General features: G+C 45.6%; 1 protein-coding gene and 1 long non-coding RNA gene across 3 annotated transcripts in view; one reads left to right on the top strand and one right to left on the bottom strand.

The window, feature by feature from the left end:
* Window positions 1-457: 457 nt before the first annotated feature.
* Window positions 458-22,982, bottom strand: part of RBKS (ribokinase) — a 94,231-nt gene continuing 71,706 nt past the window's right edge. For both annotated transcript variants that reach the window (XM_037066665.1, XM_037066667.1), the window contains exon 8: window positions 458-1,801. In XM_037066665.1, coding sequence (XP_036922560.1) covers window positions 1,628-1,801 — 174 coding nt within the window. In that variant the 3' untranslated portion in view covers window positions 458-1,627. The remainder of the gene's footprint in view (window positions 1,802-22,982) is intronic.
* On the top strand, window positions 11,535-22,894 carry LOC119001322 (uncharacterized). The gene is made up of 3 exons (XR_005069543.1): window positions 11,535-11,847; window positions 20,177-20,296; window positions 22,842-22,894. It is a non-coding gene; the product is annotated as an uncharacterized LOC119001322 (long non-coding RNA).

Genomic DNA, 22,982 nt, shown 5'->3' with positions numbered 1-22,982 from the left:
GCCTGTGCTATTGTCTCTTAGTGATGTTTCCCCCACTATTTGAAATTAAAAACACAACTACATTACTAAAAAATAACCATTGTTTCACATAATGAAAGAAAATTTTCACAATGGGACTTGTGCAAGAGTTTCCAGGCGATTCCTCCTTGTACTTCACTGAAAAGACAGAGCCACATTCCGGAATGTTCTTGGAAAAACTCCCATGTAATAACAGAGATGGCAAAGGTGAGCAGGAGTGATAAGAAGGGAGCCAGCCTCAGCCCTCTAACACCGAAGAAACCGTGAGAACTTCTGTGATTCGTGTTTGTATAATTAGGGAAAATGCCATTGGTCCATATTGTCAAACTCAGTTCACCAAAGAAGTATCTAGGGTTTCCTAGAACACCCTTTGACTCCTTTCTCTCCTAGATTTTTTTCTTTAGTAAGAGGCGCTACAGTGTTTTTTCCATAAAGCTACAGTGAGGGCCCTGGGGCTTGATGTTACTGCACAGCTAGCCAGCTTGAAAATTCCACTGATAATCCCCAATGTTTGGTAAGGACTCCTACCCTACCCTGATACAGACTTTCTCCCTCAAGCTACTGTTTCCCACAGATTTTCAGAATTGCCCAGTTTTCGTCTTGTCAAATTTCTGGCCGAAGGTAAGAAGGATCAGCTCATTTCTTGAGCCCTGCTGGCTCACGTCCTACTCCATTTAAAGCATGTGTGGGAGGAGAGTGTCCAGCATGACCACCAGCATTCAGAAACCAATACTGTTTCAAAACAACAGGTGTCCCCTCCCCGTGGCCCTGTCTGTGTCTTTGGAGGAGGCTCAAGAATAGCTCTCTGGGTAGACAGTTGTGCCTTAGAGGCCTGTGGCATGATAGTCAGCTGTTTATGGCATCTTCTGTTAAAGCTCTGGTTCAAAGCAATAATAGGTGAGATCTTGGCTATGTTTAGATAGAAACTATACATAATGGTGTTGGATTACAAGAAAAATCTTTCACCTGATCCTGTTAGCTATGTACAATGTAAAGCATCTGTGACATTCATGAATTGCCTTAAAAAAAAAAGTCTGGCTTAACCAATGACTTGTCTATTCAGCACATAGGCTGAATGTGGCCCCCAGGTGGTTTTTACATTTTTAAAAGATGAGTTGCTGACACTCTGTATAGAGTTCAATAAACATCCAAAACTTCTGGCTTCTCTTGCAAAACCAGAGGCTTTGAAACCACTAAAACCAAAGCTGAGAACCAGCTGCCCCCCTCGGGAACTGCTTGAGCAGTCCAACTCACTGTTGCCATCCCCTTGTGCAACATTCTCCGCTCTGACTCCAGACACTTGCCCACAACCTCTGCCGTATGGTGTACATACAGTACTCACGACCTGTGGGCAATAAGCGTTTGTGGGTTCTTGAGTGGTGGCCCAGGACCAGGTTGTGGAATCCTTACTCTGGCTAGCTCTTGCATGAAAAGCAAAGAAATTCATCATTGTAAGATTTAAAAAATGTAAACTGGAGGATGACTTAGTTAAATGAACATAATATTTGCAAAGACGGGAGAAGACCTTTTATAGTAAGCTGCTAATTAAGAGTGTCCACCTCCAAGTACGTTTTATTTCTGGGTATATTTATGTCAGAGTTCACAGCCATCAAAACAGGTGGTGTGGCAGGTCTTGTCTGTGTGGGTAAGATGACTGTGTTCCTGCAGCCTGGACACTGACCGCTGCGATGAAGTTGGCCCTCCTGAGCATTTCTTCCATGGACAGATTGGGGTAGTAAGCCAGGTAGAAGGCCAAAGCTCCCACGAAGCTGTCACCAGCACCCTGTAATTAAAAGTACAGTTGTGGAGATAGGCATGTAGTCATCTTTCCCCCAAACTTGTGTTTTTAAAATATTTAAGTACAGTTTTACTTTAGGACAGCTTTAGATGTACAGAAAAGTTACAAGGCTATGACAGGAGAGTTTCCGTATGCCCCACACCCAGTTCCGTGAACACATTACCGTGGTAAAGCGACATGACCAAGGAAATACTCTCGAAGTATTAGGAACTGAACTCCACACTTTGTTTGAATTTCACTAGTTTGGCTGATGTCCTTCTTCTGGTCTAAGTCCTCATCCAGCATTGCATATTACACTTAATTGTCATGTCTCCTTAGATTCCTGTAGGCTGTGATAGTTTCTTAGATATTCCTTTTGTTTTTTTTATGACTTTGATAGTTTTGAAAACTGGTCAGGTATTTTGTAGAATGCGCCTTAACTGGGATTTGCCTGCATTTCTCATAGTTAGACTGTGGTTATGGTTTTGGGGAAGAAGGCCACAGAGGTGAAATGTCATTCTCATCACCTCATATCAAAGGGCACGTCCTATCTGCATGACTTACCACTGATGTTGTTCTCAATCACTTGGCTAAGGTAGTCTTTGCCATGTTTCTCCAGTGTAAAGTTACTTTCTTCCCTCTTCGCACACTGCCCTCCTTGGAAGCAAGTCACTAAGTGTGGTCCACACCTGAGGGGCAGGGAGTCATGCTCTACCTGCCTGAGAGTAGAGAGTCTGCATAAATTATTGGGAATTCTCTATGGGAGATTTCTGTCTTTCCTCCTCATCAATTTACTCAACTGTGTATTTATATCTGAACTCATGGTTTTTTATTCTTTGGGTTATAATCCTATACAACATTATTTATTTTGTTGCTCAATTGTTTCAGCTTTGGCCATTGGAGTTCTTTCAGTTAGCTCTGGGTTCCTTGACATATCCCCACCATTTTTTTTTTTAGTGCTCTCTTATTATCTGACATAATAAGATGTTCCAGGCTCATCTTGTCTTGTATGTTCTCTGTGCTAGCCCTAGAATTAGCCATTTTTGTATTCAAAATAATGCAGAAAGTGGTGAGAGCTCTTCAGATGTTTGTAAGTCACTTGAACAGAAAAGACGGTCTAGAAATAGATCCACAGACATATGGTCAACTTACTTTTTAACAAGGTAACTCGCTGGAGGAGAGGATAGCCTTTCAACAAATGGTGCTGGGACAAATGGATATTTATATGCAAAAACATGAACTTTACACCTGACACCATACACAAAAATTAGACCTAAATGGACCATAGACTTAAATGTAAGAGTTAAAATAACAAAGCATGTAGAAGAAAATATACGGAAAAATCTTTTTAACCTTGTAGATTTCTTAGGACAACAAAAGCATGAAACATTTTAAAAAATGAATAAATTGGACTTTATCAAAATAAAAACTTTTATCTTTCAAAAGACTATCAAAGGTCAAGCTACAGACAGAAAATATTTGCAAAACATATCTAATAAAGGATTCTTATAACTTAATGTAATCCAATAAAAACATATAAAAATTTGAACAGATACTTCAACAAGAAAGACATACAGATGGTAAATAAGTATACAAAAAGATGGTCAACAATATTAGATACTAGGGAAATGCAAATTCAAAGTAATGAGAGAATACTCCCTAGTCATTAGAAAGACTCGGATAGGAAGGACTGAAAATACTGATGTGGAGTAGAAGTGCAACAACCGGACCCAAACTTTGTTGGAATATAAAATGATACAGACACTTTGGAAAATAGTTTGGCACTTTCTTAAAAACATTTAACACACACTTATCATACTCAGGTATTTATCCAAGAGAAATGAAAATATATATCCACCTGATGTGAATGTTTATAGCAGCATTATTTATAATCACCCCAAATCGGAGACAATCCAAATGTCCTTGAGCTGATGAATGGGTAAACAAACGGCGGTACATCCACGTAATGGACTACCACTTGGCAATGTAAAGGACTGAACTGCTAACACAACGATATGGATGCACTTTATTTATTTTTTTAATATATTTTATTGATTATACCATTACAGTTGTTCTATTCCCCCCTTCATTCCCCTCCACCCACACACTCCCTCCCCCACCATTCTCCCCCCCTTAGTTTATAACCATGTGTCTCAAGTTCTTTAGATTCTATATTTCCCCCACTATTCTCACCCTCCCCCCTATCTATTTTCTACCTACCATCTATGCTATTTTCTGTACCTTCTCCCCTCTTCTCCCCCTCCCACCCCCCTGTTGCTAACCCTCCATGTGTCCTTCATTTCTATGGTTCCACTCCTGATCTAGCTGTCCTCTAGGTTTGCTTTTGTTTTAGGTGTGGTTGTTAATAACTGTGTGTTTGCTGTCCTTTCACTGTTCATATTTTTCATCTTCTTTTTCTTATATAAGTCCCTTTAGCATTTCATATAATAAGGGCTTGGTGATGATGAACTCCTTGAACTTGACCTTATCTGAGAAGCACTTTATCTGTCCTTCCATTCTAAATGAAAGTTTTGCTGGATAAAGCAATCTTGGCTGTAGGTCTTTGGATTTCATGACTTGGAATACTTCTTTCCAGCCCCTTCTTGCCTGTAAGGTCTCTTTTGAGAAATCCGCTGACAGTCTGATGGGTACTCCTTTGTAGGTGACTGTCCCCTTATCCCTTGCTGCTTCTAGGATTCTCTCCTTCATTTTGGTCTTGGCTAATGTAATTATGATGTGCCTTGGTGTGTTCCTTCTTGGGTCCAACTTCTTTGGGACTCTCTGAGCTTCCTGGATTTCCTGGAAGTCTATTTCCTTTGCCAGACTGGGGAAGTTCTCCTTTATTATTTGTTCAAATAAGTGTTCCACTCGTGGCTGTTTCTTTCCCCCTTCTGGTACCCCTATAATCCGGATGTTGGAACGTTTAAAGATGTCCTGGAGGTTCCTAAGCCTCTCCTCATTTTTTTGAATTCTCATTTCTTCATTCCTTTCTGGTTGGATGTTTTGTTCTTCCTTCTGGTCCATTCCATTGATTTGAGTCCCAGTTTCCTTTCCATCACTATTGGTTTCCTGTGCATCTCCCTTCATTTCAATTAGTTTAGCCTTCACATGTTCCTCTAATTTATGACTATGTTCCTCTAATTTGTGACTATAATCTACCAGTTCTGTGAGCATCCTGATAAATAGTGTCTTGAATTGTGCTTCTGAGAGGCTGGCAATTTCTCGGTCGCTTAGAGTTATTGGCTCTGGGACTTTGAATTCATCTTGTGCCATCTTTTGGGCTGTTCGTGCCTGTTCTGTAGCAGGATCAGAGCCCTAAAGTGTTCACTAGAACAGGGCAACTAAGTTGCTGGGTTGTGACATTGTATGTGGGGGCGGGGTCAAAGAGGGATAATGGCTTCCCGTCTGCCGCCTGCCACCTCGGCCCTGGTGCCACAGCCACCACCGTCACCAGGCCCACACGTTTCGTTCCACTGCACGCAAGTGTGCCACCACCATCAGCCCTCCACCACTGGGTTCGCCCCCTGGGGCCTGTGTGGTCCGTCTCACTGTGTGCGAATGTGCGACCGAGGTCAGTCTGCCCCACACCCCGACTGGTTCCGGGCTGCCTGCGCGCCTAGGTCGGGGGATCTGTCCTGCCTGACCTTGCTCCGCTGCTGGCTCCGCCTCTCTTACCGTCCCCATTGAACGGTTCGTAGTTGTTGGACTTCCGTATAATTCCGTTTTCTGTCCTTTGGTTGTGTCTCAGTTCTCCAAACCTTTGTTGTGTTCAAACTTGGTTGTGGGAGAAGGCACAGTGTTTCCACCTATGCCTCCATCTTGGCGGAAGTCTGGATGCACTTTAAAAGCATTACACTAAGTGAAAGAAGCCAGACACGAAAGACTATATATCATATTGTATTATTTGTTATATGAAATCCTAGAAAAGGCAAAAGTGTTGTGACAGAAAGCAGGCCAGGGGCTGCACAGGGGCATTTCCGGGGTGATAGGAAGTTCTGTATTGTGATTGTGGCAGTGGCCAAATGATGGTATACATTTGTCAAAACTCATTGAATCAAACACGTAAAATGGTGTCTAAAAAATATGTATCAGTAAAGCTGTTTTTTTTTTAAAAGGTGGGGGTGGGGGCACCGAGTCATGCAAGGACAGGAATTTGAAAACTGGCAGTATTTCTTAAGTGCCCTGGGCCTAGTGCACGGCTGATAATAGGCGCAGTGTGGGCCCAGCCTCCTCAGGTGCTGTGATTGGCATATTGCAGCCTACCTGTCCTTACGGGGAGAGCCCTAGTTCTACCTTGCTGGTGCTAAAAACGCTTCTTTCCTTGTGGCGGTGTGGGCTCTGAAATCAGATTCGTATTTAAATTGTGGCTTTGTCACTTAGTAGCTTTGTGACACTGGGAAAAATTGATGTAAATTCCTTGTGACTTAGTTTTCTTATGAACAAAATGAAACTATGAACATCTCCCTGAGGTGTTTTGTGAGTCTATCATTCCCTGCTCCTCAGTCTTCTCACTCAAAATCAGTTAACGGGACAACGGACACATGCTGCCACCTTACTCCCGTGCCCTCCCTTGCCCTTCTGCACACCCGCCGCACCCGCCGGGCAGGCTCATTCTATCATTGGTTCTCTCCCTGCCCTTCCCCGCCCCACCTTGTTCTGCCAAGTCCCCTTCCCCGCTTTTATGTGTAGTCTCAAAGCCAGTGATTGGGCCAGTCTTCTTAACCACCTCTCGCTGGTTCGCAAGACCCCTTTCCTTCCTCTCTTTCAAAGGCTCTGTTCCTTTATGTTTTCCCACGGCACCCCGTTTTGCCACAGCTACTCCAAACACTTCAATAACCTTTGTGTTTGCCCAGCAGTCCCCATGAAAAGATGTTTTCTATTGTCTGTTTGCCTTTGTGGATCAGGGGGCATGATGAAACGCTGAAGTGTATTTCATGAAACAAGTGCGATTAGGTTGACCCATCCATGAAATGGAGCAGTGATTTATCTAAGAGACGGATTCCAAAAATAGGTAAGTTGTTAAGATCTCATTAAGATTTGTTAAGAATCCATGAATCTATACTGATATTAGATAAATCAATGAAAAAACTAATGGAGAAGGGAAAACTCATCCTTACAGGAGAATGTCAACTAGTAAATTCAGAAGTTTGAAAATCAGCATTTTGCAACTATCATAGTAATAACTAATTCAGGCAAGATCACCAATGGCTGCATTAGGGCTACTGGATGAAGGTTTGCTGAGGGCAGACTATTTGCAAGTTTAGAAGTATTTCCCCACATGAATTACGAATTATGGGGTTACCTATTAATTACCAATTGAAAAAGAGTAACTATACAATGGAGAAACCTGGGGGCACCACCTTGACCAAGTGATCAGCATGTCAATAATGAGAGAAGCTGACACCAGGTGCTCCCTACGTGGGTGGGGGGGGCGGGGCTGGACAAGGACGTAAGGTCATTGGACAGTATTCCCGCCCAATATGCATAACTGAGCTTGGGTCCTGAGAAAGCATCAGACTGACTTAAATTGAGGAAAAGTCCACAAAAAGAATGAGCTTGTACTCTTCAGTAAATCTCAATATTAAGAAAGACAAAAAGGATGAGGACCTGTTTCATATTAAAGGAGCAACATAAGAATAAAAGGCAACACATAGTTTTGGACTGGCTGTGGGACCAAAACAATCGTAAAGGACATTACTGAGCTGTGCATGTGAGATTAGTTCAGTGTCAAGGTCTCTGAATTGAATTATGTTGTGGTTCTACGTCCTTGTTCTCAGGAGGCTGATCCTGAACTATTAGAAAGCACAGAGTCAAGATGCCTGCAACTTACTCTCAAGTGGCTCATCATAAAAAAGTATATTTACGTACTTTGAGAGACAGCAATTAAACAAATGTGGCAAAATGCTAATTGGTGAAACTATGTGAAGAGAATACTGGAATACTGCAACTTTCCTATAACTTTTACTTTTAAAAAATTAAAAATTTTATTAAAAGAAGTGTTTGATAAAAGAAACTTTACAAAAGTTTTCAAAATCACTATCAGTCCCTTTGTGAATTTTTGAATTGGCCAGCTGCAGCCTGTAGATAATTTCCCTTCCTTTCTTTGGTCCCTGGAATCTACCGCAGGTTGGAAGGAACCGCGCTGACGATGGAAGCTCTTCCCTGTGTTTGGGAACGCCCACATCGTCAGGGCGATTTCCCCCGCAGGTACAGACTAGGCAGTGACACCCGCCTGGAAGTTAAGGGGAGCAGCGGGAGCAGCATTTCTAGCTCTGACAGTGACTGCAGAGAGACTGAGGTCTGGGACATTAGTGGCAGCATTGTTGTGATGGCATCCAGTGCCCCATGCCAGCAACACAGCTGGTTGCTTTTGTCTTCTACCAAGGGCCTTGACTGAGGCAATCCCAAGTGTGAAACGCTTCTGAGAGGCTGGAAATCGTGGACGGTTCACAGGGGTCTTGACGACCCCTAGCTAGTCCTCAGCAGAGCCAAATGCTCAACTCATGGCTGCTGATGGCCGGACTCGCCATTGCCCAAGTCTCCGCCTTTTCACCTGCACAGAAGGGAGCCTGCGGGGGTGGGGGCAGAGTCCCACAGTCCTGTCACCAAGAGGGCAGCAGTCAGTCCCCTGAGTCCACAACCACAGAGAAGTAGGGAGGCCTTGGGCTGGTGTGCCATCACCCCAAAGACGTGAAGACCAGTACATGCTACCTTAAAAGTCACATTACTTCACACAGTGGAAAAGCTCTTTGAGATTTAAGGATGAGAGGGTCAGAAAAGTACCTGGACCTTCACAGAGGAGAAGGGTAAAGATGGAGTGAACTTTTACCGTTTGCTCTGCATTAGGAGGCCGCAGAGCTGGGTACCTTAATACACACCCAAGACTGACTTCGTTTCATCTTTATACTGTCCTTCCCTGTGAAACTTGAAGGCCACAGGTAGTCAGGGGCAGAGCTGCCGTCTGCACCCACACCCAGCTGATCCCATGCTCTGTTCACACTGCACCCGTGGCAAAGGTGGGAGGCAGGCAGGCAGGCAGGCAGGGAGGAGAGAAGGCAGGACCTCAAGCTGAAAAGAATCTTCTTCCCTTTGAATATCTCACTTTCTTTTGCACTTTCCTGAGGACACTTAAGACACTACTATTTTGAGTACAGGCCAGGCCTGCATACAATCAGGACACCTTGGAAACTCTTTGAGGGCTGAGGCCACATCTCTGTCTTCTCTGTCTCTTCTCCTGTGACACTCAGTGCTTTGTGTTGATCTGACCTACTGGTCCCAGCTGCATCATGTTCTCTTCCCGTGCTCTCTTCCAAGGTGGCCAGGCGACCCTCTCTGAACTACATGTGGCTTTACTTGTCCGTGAAAACGAAGATTAGGTTGCCACAGCCAGACTTGATATTCTCATTGCGCTGGGTCTGTTTATACCACAAGGCTTTCAAGTGCCAAAAAATTCCTCGGTTGTTGATTCACATCTTCACTGTAACTATTTTTACACATAGGTATAATTTTTTTAATGGAAAGTGCTTTAGAAGTGGAAGCAGTACTGTATCACTGTGATTTTCCTGCAAGTAAAGTACTTTCCAATCAATCATTCTCAGAATAATAGAATAGTTCTCATTGATACGACGTGATGGTTTTAACCTTTTTACTAAAAATGATTTTTGTGCCAAAGGGGATGATGGCATAATTCATCTTCCTTCAATAGAAATACCCTTGTGACTACTATTCATTGTCTTCTCACAATGACTTCCTCTTAAGGAAGAGCTGCTCTTATAGAATGGATGGGCATTCTGAGATTCCTGCTCTCCTGAGGGCCTTCTCACTCCTGGGTCCTGAGAAGTTCTGGTCTGTGGCACCGGTAGAGGTAGCAGGCATATCAGTGAAGTGAAAAGACAGCAGAACACGTGCTGTGGGGTATGCGAGCCCTCTGGTGGGGTAGGCAGGTGGGTGGAGGGGTTCAGGCACTCTGCAGGGCTGGCGGAGCAGGGGTGACACTCATGACAGGCTGGTGAGAGGACCCTGAGGGGAGAGCCTGAGAGAGCGTGCTCCTAAGGACAGCACCCACCTCGCCCCTGGGACCTGAGGCAGTGTTGTCCTGGGAGGGTTGGTCGCTCACTTCCCTTCTCCTCCCTCTCAGACCATCCTCGCTGCTCTGCTCTCCATTCCCTCCCACTGTGCCTTGCCTGCCTGGAGCCCTTAGCCATGACCAGGGGTCTGGCCCCTCACTGAATCTACCTGCTCACTTCCCAGCCTCTTAGGGCTCTGCTCTCTGCTGAGAGACAGGAGCACGTTGATAGACCTCGCGGACCTGGTAGGAAATGCTGGGGACGCCGCCAGCAAAACAGCTGATGGTGCCACCCTCACAGAGCACACCTACCTGCTAATCCAAGTCCCGGGGGTCCCCATTAGCCCTTTGGTCTGAGTCTGCTCAGAGTTAGGCCTTCTGGTGGGTGCCGTGCCTGTTTTCATCTCTCGTGCACAATGACTGTGGAGGCAGGCGTACGTGGGGCTGGGGTGTATGGTCATGCCAGATGATTCTACACAAGGGCACCCAGGTGAAGGGTGACCATGAGCCTGCAGGCTGCGCTCAGCTCACCAAGCTGTGTGCTGGTCCAGAGGGGCACCTTCTTTTAATTTGCACAAAGTGCCATAGAGACTGGCAGCGACCCTGGGGATTCCTGGGATTCAGAGGTTGAGTAACTTGTCCAAGGTGGAAATAAAGGTGGTAAGTGACAGAGTGGCAGTCAGGAGTTGTACCAAGGACATCTGTGGAAATCCAGCACCAGAGCAGGTGGAGAAGCTACTTTGGGAGAGAGATTGGGCTTCTGGCTATGGCTCAGATTTTCCTGTTTCCCCGTGGGAAGGGCTTAGGTTCTCTGTAGTGAAGACCATAAGTCTAATGGTGTCCCTCTGTGTGGGGTCCTATTTTTCTCTGCGTGCTGGGGCAGGAGTAGGGAAGAGAATGTGAACGAGAGCTGCCTTGGGCGGGTGTCAGGGGAGAGTGGGGGTGCAAAGGCAGCGCAGTTTTTGAGAAAGAATACTTCCAATGAACAGCCAGAGTTCAACGTGGGTGAGGAAGGGAGGTCAGGAGGTAGTCACCAGGTCAGAAGAAAATGCAAGGGGCTAAGGACAGTGAGAATGATTTTCAGAAAAGAGGAGTGAGGCACGGTGGCGACCAGAGTAGGATGTGAGGTTCATCCCCACAGAACTGAAGCGGTGCCAGGTCTTGGCCATTTCCTGGGAGTCATCGTGGGAGGGGGAGGCGGGAGTGGAAGTGAAGAGCCACTGGGGGTAAGGGCGTCTAGGAACTGCGAGACTCGGTGACGTTCATCCTCATGGCGTGGGATGTAGCACTGGAATGGGAAGAAAGTGGCGAGGCAGAGGCCAGAGTCTTAGATAAACAGGATGATCTGAAAAGGAAGCCAGGCTGTACCACTGAATTGCATGTGCCTCAAAGACATAGGAAACTTGACAGGAGGGTAGAATGCCTGGAAGCTTTGGGATCAGGGCAGCTTTCGCCTGCAAGGTCTATGGGGAGTTAGGAATATAAAAGAGCTTGCTTTTGAGGAATAGGAGAGCCAGAGGGCTTATAGGTGGAAGGTTTAGGAGGGAGAGAGGCACAGAGCAGTAAGGACTCTCCTGGGCCTCTGTGTCTCTCTCACCTTCCTTCTTTGTCTCTACCACAGGTCCCTCCTCCTGGTATTCCCTTGGGTTCTGTCCTTGGCCCACTGCCTTTCTCATTCCCCATAATTTCTTGGGTGTCTCAACCACTGCCTATAACACTCTTGCAGTTATTGTTTAAACTGTTATGAATACTCATCATATACACAGCCCAGACTCTTCTGCGTGTTCAGAGTCATTCAACTGCTTGTGAGTCCGGCTCGCCAGCCTCATGCACGCTAACTCAACACGCCTGCATTGAACTTGTAACTACCTGACATGGGCCGCTTCTTACCTTTCCAGTTTGTGGCACCTCCACACTGAAAATCTGGGCATCTTCTGAGTATCTCTTTTCCATCTACCTAATTAACTACCAGTTGCCAAGTTTAAATGTAAATATTTCTCAAATCTGTCCTCTCATCTCCATCCCTACTCCCACTGCCCTCCTTCCTGCTCACATCACTTCTGGACGTTCACATTAACTTCCTAACCGGTCTCCCTGCCTCCAGTCTGGCCCCTTCCCATCCGCTCTTGACACTACTGGGTATATGGCCAGCTTGCCTCCAGGCCTAAAGCTCTCTGAATAGTTCTCATCTTTCTTAGGATAAAATTTTAACTCCTTAGCACAGCACAGGAGGCTCCCTAGCCCACTTTCCAGGTTTCATCTCTTTCTTCCAACTCACGTATTGAACTTTGTGTCTCCATTCATGGAGATACACCAGCTTCGACTCTTCCCTAGACTAACTTCTGAGATTCACTTCAGGTATTAACTAAGTCAACACGAATTTGCTGACTGACACTCTATTGAAAGCATCGTGTTTTCCCTGACCCCATGAGCTGGGTTGGGAACCCTCCTAGATGCCCCTGCCCTCCTCCTCGGCCCCCGACAAGGAGCACACGCTGTCCAGAATGCCCTGTAGGAGGGATAACAATGAGACAGACTTGTGAAAGTCCTAGTTTGCCAAATTCCAGATGATAGAGAAATGGATGAGTAAAGTGTGGTTGGGAAAAAAACCCATGTGATGAAATCCCCAAGGTAAGAACTTGCCAAGCGGCTACAGATCTCAGATAATCTTGCAAGAATGATGTCATCATGAGGCTTCATTTGTTAGGAATCTGTACCCACACTGGATGATTCACCACCAAACTGCTGAGGGACCCTAACAGTTAAAGCCCTTGCATTCCTCCTCGATGTCTTAACGCATTCCATCTGACAAGTATAGACCACTTTCCTTTCTTTTCAAAACCTCTCCCTAAACAAAGCTATCCAAAGCCTGCACTGTGGGCCTGAATTCCTCAGCCAGGCCTGTGGTTTCAGAGGCCAGGGCAAAGGCAAACGGGATGAAACATGGCTAACTCCCAAGCTGATGTTCCCTCCATAAAAAGGGGCTATTGCAAGGGGCTCAGGAAAGACAGAGAAGGTTGTCAGCCCACCATGGTGCCCGCTGCTGTCTGCCCGGTGCAGCGGGGCTGAGGGGCTCAGCCTCAGCCTGGCTTGGTGGCAAGTCCTGCTCTGCTCTTGCTCGCAAGTTCTGTGAAGGGGCCTCTGCCTTGTTTCCGTTTGTAGGAGGTGGGGGGCATGACCATGTGGCTGGGCCTGGGAGAGTAAAAGTCGTTTTTTGTCCTTCCAGCGCCTGTCAGGGACTGGCAGGAGACATGGTGTTATGACCCTTGGGGAGGCAGCACAGAGGGCAAACAAACAGACTTGGTTTTAAATCCCGCCTTCTCCCCTTTTTGTTAGCTGTGTCATCTCCCAAGAATGGTGAATTCATTATCTGCACACCCACAGCGAAGCCCCTCTGTACGTAGGTAGCTGGGAAAAGTGCTTTTCCCCACTGATTGGATTGTGTTTTCTCAACTGGGACAATGCAGTAAATGGTTTGGAATGAGACAGACCTGAGTTCAAGCCCTGATTTCACCCCTCTGGCAAGTTATTCAACCTCTCTGTGAACTATGAGGCAGGGCTACTGTAAATACTGAATCAGATAATGCACGTATGTGCGTAGGCCTAGCCCAGTGCCTGCAGCAGAGCTGCAGTCAACAAAGGTGGGAGAAACCCATGGTGTCACCTGGAGGCCCTTTGGCTTGCTAACCATGGTTTTGAAAATGAAAGCCCGTGACCTAGGTCAGAAAGGACCAGATGAGGGTTCCAAGAAACAAAGAAGGTCAAGATTCTCGGGCATGATCCTGTGGGTATCAGGGCAAGGGATTTATGCTGTGACTGGCCTTGTGTTCCCGGCTCGGAGTAGAAGGATGAGGGCATCCAGGAACGCTCTCGCAGCCAGGAGGAGGCAGAAGAGGCAGAAACAGAGTCCTAACAGTGGTCATCCGCGTGAGCTAGGGTCTGAAATCCACTCCTGTGCGGAGGCAGGGGAAGTACTTCATGAGACCCTTACAGAGATTTCGAGGAGGGTGTTAAAGAAATGTAAACAGTATAAAAGTTCCTCCAGTCGGTGCAAGACTGGGGAAGCCTGGTAAACTCGTGCTCTATCTGGGGTGAAGGAACAGAGGGAGAAGGACGAGCGAGGTTTCGGGGAGAGGCCTGGGCGGGGAAGGGCGGGGGGACAGCACGGGAAGAGGGAGACCTACCGGCGCGTGAGCTGTGTGCCTCCACACAGAGGGCTGCTTCCCATCACAGGCAGCTGGCCGGCCAGCGCGCCGAGCTGCCGCACAGGGAGACAAGGTGGTGGCTGGAGGGCGGCCGCTAGGCTGAACAGATGGTGTGGGGACACTGCGGTTTGGGAGGACATTCTCTAGTCGTGCTGGAAGCTGAAGTTGGCTCTTGTCCTGGTAAGTGATGGACACTGGGCCACCTGATTCATCCTCGCTGTGTGACTGACCTCACCACTCTTTTAAATGTCAGCAGAGAGAGGCCCTGCCTAGACCCTTCGTTCCACCCAGGGCACTCACGCATCCTCAGCGGGGCCGTGCGTCCCCACTGGGGCAAAATTCATTCTTTCAGGGAGATGGCGGGTCACCCATCACCCTTTGATATGATGGTTTGTGGCTCTCCAAAGAGCCACAGCACATAAACAGATAGAGATAGATAGATGATAGACAGACAGAGTATCTGTGGTATTCAAATTTCATGGGAGAAGAGAGTAATTATGAAAAAAAATCTTAAAAGGCTCCTTGAGTTGGGTGGTGACTAATGAAAAAAAGCCTGAGAAATGGTGAGGCAGGGCCTCACGTCCCACAGCACCGCCCATACCGGGGCTGCTGGTGAGTTACGGAGCCCTAACCAGCCACCGCTCCGTTGCAAGGCACCCTGGCCACTTGCTGTCTTTCCACTGAACCAGAAATTCCTACATCCCCCAGCCAGTTCCTTTCCTGTTTACCTCAATCTCCAGTCTCCATGGCCACCAGTAAGCCAAGGGCAAACCCACGCTCTGGAATGAGGACTTTTACAGGGAGATTGGAACTATTTGGTCAATCTTGTCTACTTCTCAAGGCAGGAAAGTGCAAAGGTTCTCTCCTAGGCAGACAAGGCCGATACACATACCAGGAGATACAATGCTGCTTACACAAGACGAGAGTTCATTGTCATGGCTCACGTCTGAGTATTTCTAGCTTCTCTTATCAGTGAATATTTAGATCATAAGGATGAAATCACACCCTTCCCAACCTCAACCTTCCAACTTGCCCCAAACAGACCATTTTAGGAACATCAGAATGGACAGCGAGAATCTACTTTTCTTATCATTACTGTGTAAGTGTTGCTGACTTTTATTCTAAATAAGTCTGTAGGGAACATGACAAATCATTGCATCTTAAATGTCAAGGACTTTGGCTTTTATTACTAAGCTGCCTTAATTTATTACACTTAAATGTCTATAAATTAAGCTACCTTAATTTATTACATTTAAATTTCAATTATGCTGAGATTGTCTGCTTTTAAAATACTCTTGTGATTAAAAGAAAGCAAATAGTTTCTGCCTTAAGTTTCAAATGATTGCTATTTCATATTAATCAAGTATGGAACTGCGTGCAGTGACGTTTTGATGTGCTTTTCTTTCTGTCTTTAAATAGGCATAATGTTTTCCATGGTTCCACAACTTATTAGCTATTTGAGTAAAAAGCAGCTTTATTGAGATATAATTCACATACCATAAAATCGGCCTGTTCAAAGTGTGCAATTCAGTGTTCTCTAGTGCATTCACAGAGCTGAACAACCAGCTCACAGTCTAATTTTAGAAATTTTCACACCCCCTCCCCAAGAAACCTTGTACCTATCAACACCCATTCTGCCCGCCTTCCCTCTACCCCCAGGCCTAGGACCTGCTAATCTACGTTCTGTCTCTGTAGCCTGACTTGTTAAATGGGCACATGTTTTTGAGCAATCATTTCATAGTCTAATTCCATAATTAACCAACAGCTTATTATTCCACAACCAACCAATAACTTAATCATAATTAACCAATGGGATTCATAGCTAATCTCTTGATTGTCAGCTGGTGCTTTTTGTGAGAAGTGAAGCCGATGCTGGCTGGGTATGGGCTGCTTCGTTACTAAAACTGCATTCCCAATAAGCACTAAGGCAACAGATTTAGCTCCCTTCCTGCCCAGATCTGTTCACTGAATACTCTGTAAAGTCTTCAGGTTAAATTATAAATGCACCGGGAGCTTGCTGTTTAAGAATTCCTGCGGTGAGGCTGTTTGCAAAGGCTAACCTCTAAGGTGAAATCCACCCACATTCTTCTCAAGCGCAGACACATTAACTGGTCTGGCTCATAAATCTCCAGTTCCACAGATTTGGTTTGCTTGAGGGATTTTCTTTTCTTTAAAAATTTTTACATTAAATTTACTGGGGTGACATTGCCTGATAAAATTATATAGGTTTCAAGTGTACGATTCTATAATACTTTCTATAATACATCATCCATATGTTGCCTTGTGTGTTTACCACCCAAAGTCCAATCTCCTTCTGTCACCAAATGCTTTCTTTCTGGTCCCCTCTGCAATGATTAATATGTGGGAACGGACACCTGGCTTCCTTGTTGAAGGTCGTGACTCCCTTGCACAGGGCTGAAAGGGATGGTTCAGTACAGACTCACTCCTAGTGTGTGGCAAGTTCTGGGCACGAGAGCTTCAGTGTCCACACACATCCTTAAAGACCATTACGAAGCTTTTGTAGGAAACGGCATGCCAGAAAACGGATGTATGTTTCCAGCCCCTTGTAGCCACTAACCAAGCAATGGTTTTCCTGTCTTAACACCAGATAAATCGGCGGGCTGAAATGGCAGAAGCTGAGGCACATCCACCAAGGTGATGAATCAGTCATCATACAGACAGAAAGGTGGATCTGGCCAGGGAAATTATAACCCTGCCCTGACATAATGCTCAGACTACCAGCATCCTGTCTACAGAGTGACGTGACTTTCACTTGTTCTCGGTACTTTCTGGTTTACAGAGCGGTTTGTAGATGTGTTTCATTTTGAATCTCATTATAATCCTGAGAGGTAGGTAGGGTGGGTCTTTCATTTTCCAGATGAGAAATCAAATGTGAGAACTTGGTCAAGGTCATGGCTAGGCGACAGGGCTGGACCCCTCTCGTGAAGACAAGCCTCCATTGAAGCAGTCCTCTGCAGAGGCCATACATGTACTCCCACTCTGCTCACGAAGATTTTGAAACTTCTTTTTGGGTATACCTTTAAAGTCTGGAGCACACCTTTGACTATCCTCAGTGAAGGCGATATTTCATCTTCTCAGTTAGTTTTCTCAAGCTAGAGTGTGCTTCCGAATTGCTTGGAGGGCTTGTTAAAACAGACTGGTGGGCTCCACCGGCAAAGTTTCTGATCCCTTAAACCTGGGGTGGGGCCAGGATTTGTTTCTAATGAGTTCCTAGGCGGTGCTGATACGGCTGGTCCGGGGCCACTTGGAGAACCACAGTCCTCATGAATTCATTTCTGGAAAGAGTGAATCCTTTAACACCTAGTCTAGTGATTAAGGTGGGGGATCGAGTTGGGAATTCTATGATTGGCAAAAACAGTGGGCAATGATGAAGCACGCCAGCTCCAAAGGAAATTCGAATAAAGAGCCCCCCAGACGGTTCCGAACAACAGCAGTTTGGACTGAATGTGAAGCTTCCCACCACAGCTTTTCTAAAGGGGAGTGCAGCCTTGGACATGTGCTGGAGAACTCTGCTCCCGAGTCAAGTTTAGGTGCACCTTGCATACGGTACCTGGTGAGATGCTCATTACCGGGCTTTTATTTTCCAGCTTTAGGAAAGGAAAAGAAGCCACAGAGGTGACACCCACGGCAGACAGCAGCCGTGTAAAGGAAGAATGAGCAGCTGTTCACAGCGCTGAACTATTACACTGGTGTGGCAGGGGTCCTTCCTGTTCTGTTGGCAGGACGGGTGTGGAGGAGTAGGGGGAGACTCGGACTCTCCTACCCTGACTGTTCTGTTGAGATTAGAATGGAAACAGTGAAGAGATTTAATTTTGGATGCCAAAGATTTTATGGGGGAAAAATCCAGCAAAAAAAGGTACTTCAGCTGGGCGTCAATCCTGCGTGTCACAGCAGGGGAAAAAGAGGCGGAGGACTGCCTAAATATTGGTTCTAATTTTATTTTCAAATCTACATTACATTAAACTCTCCTTGCACTCCTCTTTAATTTACAGCAACTGCTGACACAAATTGATGTGCCTTCTCTTCTTTGACATCAGTATTTCTCTTGAATTATGCATTTCCATCCGGAATGAGGCTTATGGGGCTAAAAGCCTTCTTTGATTTAGATGGATGGAATAGCGGCGTCAGTGGGGGGTTGAGTACAAAATCGAAGGGTGGGGGTGTGATGTATGTAAAGGGTGGCATTTCACTGCACACACAGAGTGTAAGTGGTATTAAAAAATGAAACCAGTCTTTTAATTTTCAATATATTGATTAAAATTCAACTACTAGAGAGCAAGAAAAACCCTACCAACATTCATCCCAGAACTGCCAGATTCCTCATTTATTGATACCCAGGAGTATTTAGAATCATTTATAAGAGTACAGATGATCATAATAACTGTATCCCTTCAATCTGATCTGAGATTGAGTCAAAGGCAACAAAAATCACCAGCTCGCTACAGTGTGCTTTGCTGGGCCACTTGGAGAACCAATGAATGTGCATGGTTGCGGTGTCTGCCTCAGAGGTCAGCACCATGGACTGACCGGGCCCCACTACTGGTGACAATCAGCTCCTGGTTTAAGTCAGCGGGTGGTCCGTATTGACAGAGGTCACTTGCTGGATCCATCTGGACCCAGCTGAGGTCAGGACTCAGCATCTCAGGGTCCACTCCAGTTTCTGGGTTTTGATGGGTTCTGGACTGGGCTGGCCAGTCGTGCCATTATTGAAAGGGGACGTTTTGTCGAAGATGTTCTGAGCTAGTACTTGCATCCACGTGAACATGTGAAAAACGTAGACATACTGTCTCACGTCCCTAAATCACACACAGAACAGACATCTCCAACCCCACCCCATTATGCACCTCACGCCACCCTGAGCCTGAGCCTGGGCTTTACCCAATGAGCAACCCTCTGATGGCAGTTTTCTGCCATCTCTGAAAACTCTGCATTTCAAGTCTTTACCCCTCGCCTACCCCATCCCAGGGGTGGGAACTGACAGGGCAAAGGACTGCTTTGTGCATTGCTTGGCAGTTTAGAAAAGAGGAGACTTTTATGTTTTAGTTATAATAATTTATTGTAAGAAATGTTCTTGAATCAATATGGCCACACAAAAGCCCCTCTATCCTAATTCTCTGGATGAAACCGGCTGTGCCCGGCAGCCGTGTCATGATGTCACTTTTCCCCAGTACAGCTCCTACTTGGCCAGTGGTTGGCCAGCCTGAGGAACATGTAGGGTCTACTGTCAACCTGGAGTTCATCCCTGCGCTGGCGACCTGGGGAAGGGTAGGCCATGAGGCCAGGATCCCAGGGGGCAGCCCTTGCCCCTTTTCAGGTTCAGGGGCAGGGCTAACACGGCTCAGCAGGCGCCACCCTCAGTCACCAGCCCTGCTCTCCTGTCTGGCCAGCCACAGAGAATGGCCTGTGAAGGCTTAGCACTGGTTACAAACCCCACTGGCCGCAGTGTCTGTGGTGGACGAATTTATTCTATAATTTAAAGAATTCCATTATGAATGAACGAGAAGCAGAATCCTGAGTATGAGCTAAAACTGGAATAAAAAAGGCTCATTCTTCAGGCAATATTAATGGAAGCTTTGTATATAAAAAACTTTATATAGTGGTGAACAAATGGCACTTAAAACTAAAAGGTCTGTTAGTGATTCACGGGGTTCTAAAGACTGGCCCTGTCTTCTGTGGTCAGTGATCTTTCTTCTTTGTGACTCCGCTATTCTAGACAGAAAATAGTTAATCCAATATGATTTAGGATCTCACAAATGCTTCTGCTAAAATATTTTATGCCAAATATTCATCTTCTAACAGCTGCTTTTTTATTGCAGTGAGAGGTACTTGAAATAAAATCATTGTTCTCTGTGAAAATTGCATGCTAAATAATAAAGAGCTAACAGATTATTAAACAGCAAAGGCATTTGATAATATTAGCACCAACCACAGGTTCCACTTCTGCTGATGCACAAAATTTTGAGTAATTAGTCATTGCACAATATTGTATTTATATCCTTTTTGCTTGAGCTGTTAGGCCACAAATTCAGCAGGCGGTTGCTGTTATAAAAGGGCCCTCTGGGTTATTTATGATGTTCTGCTTCCTCACAGTTGCTGCTGCACTCCTGGGTCTTGGGCCAGGTCTACTCGGTCAGAACGAAGGAAGGATCTGAGTGGCTGTTCTGGGAACCTGGCTGCTGAAAGTGGCGTGAATGATTCATGACAAACTGGGTATGCCTTGGCTGGAATACCTGGTGTTTCTATCTACACAACTCAGATTCTTCACATACTGGCTCATTTGTCACTTCACTAGGGGGAGGGTGTGTAGTCATGTGAAGGCTGTGTTTTCATCAGGAGTGAGCTAGTGTCTATGGCACAGGCGGTAGGTAGGGCGAGGTATCAGAACAAGCATTAAGTTACAAGAGTTTTCCTTCAAGTGTTATTTACTTTAAGAGCAGGATAAATGTCTGCTCCTAATGCTTCTCCGTTATATAGATCAGTTATTCCCCAAAGAGGCAGCCAGGAACCACCTGAGCGTCATTTCATTTCATCTCATCTTTTTTGGTAAATTACTTCCTGTGCCATCTGCACAATCACTGATGCTACGAAGTGTTCCTAATAGGAGTAGATGTTAGCTCTTAGGTGAGTCAGAGCTGAAAAAAATGCTGGGAACCACCGAGACTGGTAGAAGGATCTACTTGTTTTGACCATGAAATAAGGATCTTACTTAGGCCCCCTCCAGCACCTTTTAAAAAAGGAAATGAGCTACCAATGTGTCCTCTAATTCTTCAGAGTTTCCAGCCCACTTCTCAACATCCCCGTTGCCACCTCTAGTCCAGGCGGCCATAATCTCTCACCAGGTCAGTGCATCAGCCTGGACAGTTCTCCCTGCCCCCGCTATTGTAATCTCCGATGTATTCCCCACACCACAACCATGCTAATCTTTTTAAGGAGTACAAATCTGACCAAATCTCCCCCTGCCTAAACCCTTCCATGGTTCTCGCTGCCCTCAGGAGAAAGTGCAAATTCCCCTTTGTGGCAAATGACGCTCTCCACAACCCATCCCGTCATGGCTTTTCCACTCTTCCTTGTACTCTAAGCTTTTCCCAAACAGAACTTGAAAAGGCAGGAATGTGACTTGCTATCTTGGCCCTGGACTGTTTCATGAACTGCTGTCTCTGCCTGGGTGACCCTTGAGCAAGCTGGCTTTTCCTCCAGCTCACCTCCCTCCTTTGCCCTTTTAGTGTGTGGGCCCCAGCAGCACTCCCAGGGCCCCACAGGTGCGTCCCCATCCCGGCACTGCTTCTGACTGCGTGGGCTACATACTCGTCTAGACTTCAGCTCTCTGTGGCCAGGGACTGTCTTATTACCCCAGGGCATGCCTGCTGCTTGGTATGTGGAACATTCAAATACAGGGTGCTGAATAAATGAGGTCATACTGGGGTGCTGTTCACCCCACTTTTCCATAGTTTCCCACAGGGTTCTTTTCCACTTCTGAAAGAACTGTTTTCAGGGTTAGAGGCCAGTTTTGTTTCATTACTCATGGATCCTGACTGTGGACAAAAAACTGTGGACAGAAAACTGTTTAGTTTTCTCTCTCTAGCAGAATATCCAACAGAGTAGACACACATTTGAGAAGTCACCAGGTACACACAGAAGCCCCTCTAAGTCCTGGCACCTGAGGCCTCACGCAGGAACACGCCCTCTCTGTCCATCTGGGGCACTTGCTGCTCTACGCTCCATGGCTCTGCAGTGCTCTTCTTTATGGCTTGAGACCAGGGAGAAGAGAGGATGATGACCCAGTTAATTTTTTTAAAAAGACAAGAAGAACAGAAAAGAGAAGCTCTAACATATACCTAGTAGGGATTCCAGAAGGAGAAGGCTGAGAATATAGGGGAGAGGCAGTAATAAATAAGTTTTTCAGAGCTGATGAAAAACACAAATAATGAGATGCAGGAATAACAAAGAGTCAAGAGCAGTATAAACGAGAGTAAGTTCAGATCTGGACTCACTGTAGTAAAACTGCAGAATGGCAAAAACCAAGAGAAATTTTTATAAAATAGTACTATTCTGTTCAAATGGCCTAAAAGCTAGGTTCTGATATAGGCTGCATCTTCATAGCACTAAGCACCTTAAGCAAAAAGGTCATATTATGTTTGTAATGTTTTATTTTTTAAAAACTACCTGAGGCAGAAATAGCAAAATGTTAAGAATTAGCAGAGCTGGTAAGGTCAAGTTAAAGGAGTTCATCATCACCAAGACCTTATATGAAATGTTAAAGGGACTTATCTAAGTCCCTTCTTTTTCTTATCTAAGAAAAAGAAGATAAAATACAGGTATAGTAAAATGACAGCAAACTCACAATTACTAACAAACACACCTAAAACAAAAACAAAAACAAAAACGAACTAAGCAAACAATTAGACAAGAACAGAACCACAGAAATGGAAATCACAATGGAGGGTTAGCAACAGGGCGGGGGGCGGAGTGAGAGGGAAAAGTTATAGGGAATAAGTAGCATAGACAGTGGGGAGAAAATAGACAGGGGGAGGGCAAGAGTAGTGTGGGAAATGTAGAAGTTAAAGAACTTATGACAAGTGGACATGAACTAAAGGGGGGGAATGGGTGGGAGGGGGTATGCAGGGTGGAGGGGAATGAAGGGGGAAAATGGGACAACTGCAACGGCATAATCAATAAAATATATTTAAAAAAAGAATTAGCAGAGCTGGGTGGTGGATCAATGAGTGTTCATGATATTTTTCTTTATACTTTTCAGTATAAAGAATTGAAATGTTTCATAGTTTAAAAAGGACTGAAGGAAGGAAGGAAGGCAGACGATCCCGCTGGCCTTGGGACTACTGAGGGAAGTAGTAAATGTAAGTATTTGATGGAAAGTATATTCACTCACAAAGTAATC

This window comes from Sturnira hondurensis, unplaced genomic scaffold, assembly GCF_014824575.4.
Source record: "Sturnira hondurensis isolate 20B ecotype Veracruz unplaced genomic scaffold, ASM1482457v3 Scaffold0016663, whole genome shotgun sequence".
Taxonomy (NCBI): domain Eukaryota; kingdom Metazoa; phylum Chordata; class Mammalia; order Chiroptera; family Phyllostomidae; genus Sturnira; species Sturnira hondurensis.
The sequence above is the reverse complement of the archived record's forward strand: the minus strand, read 5'-3'. Positions and strand labels throughout refer to the sequence as shown.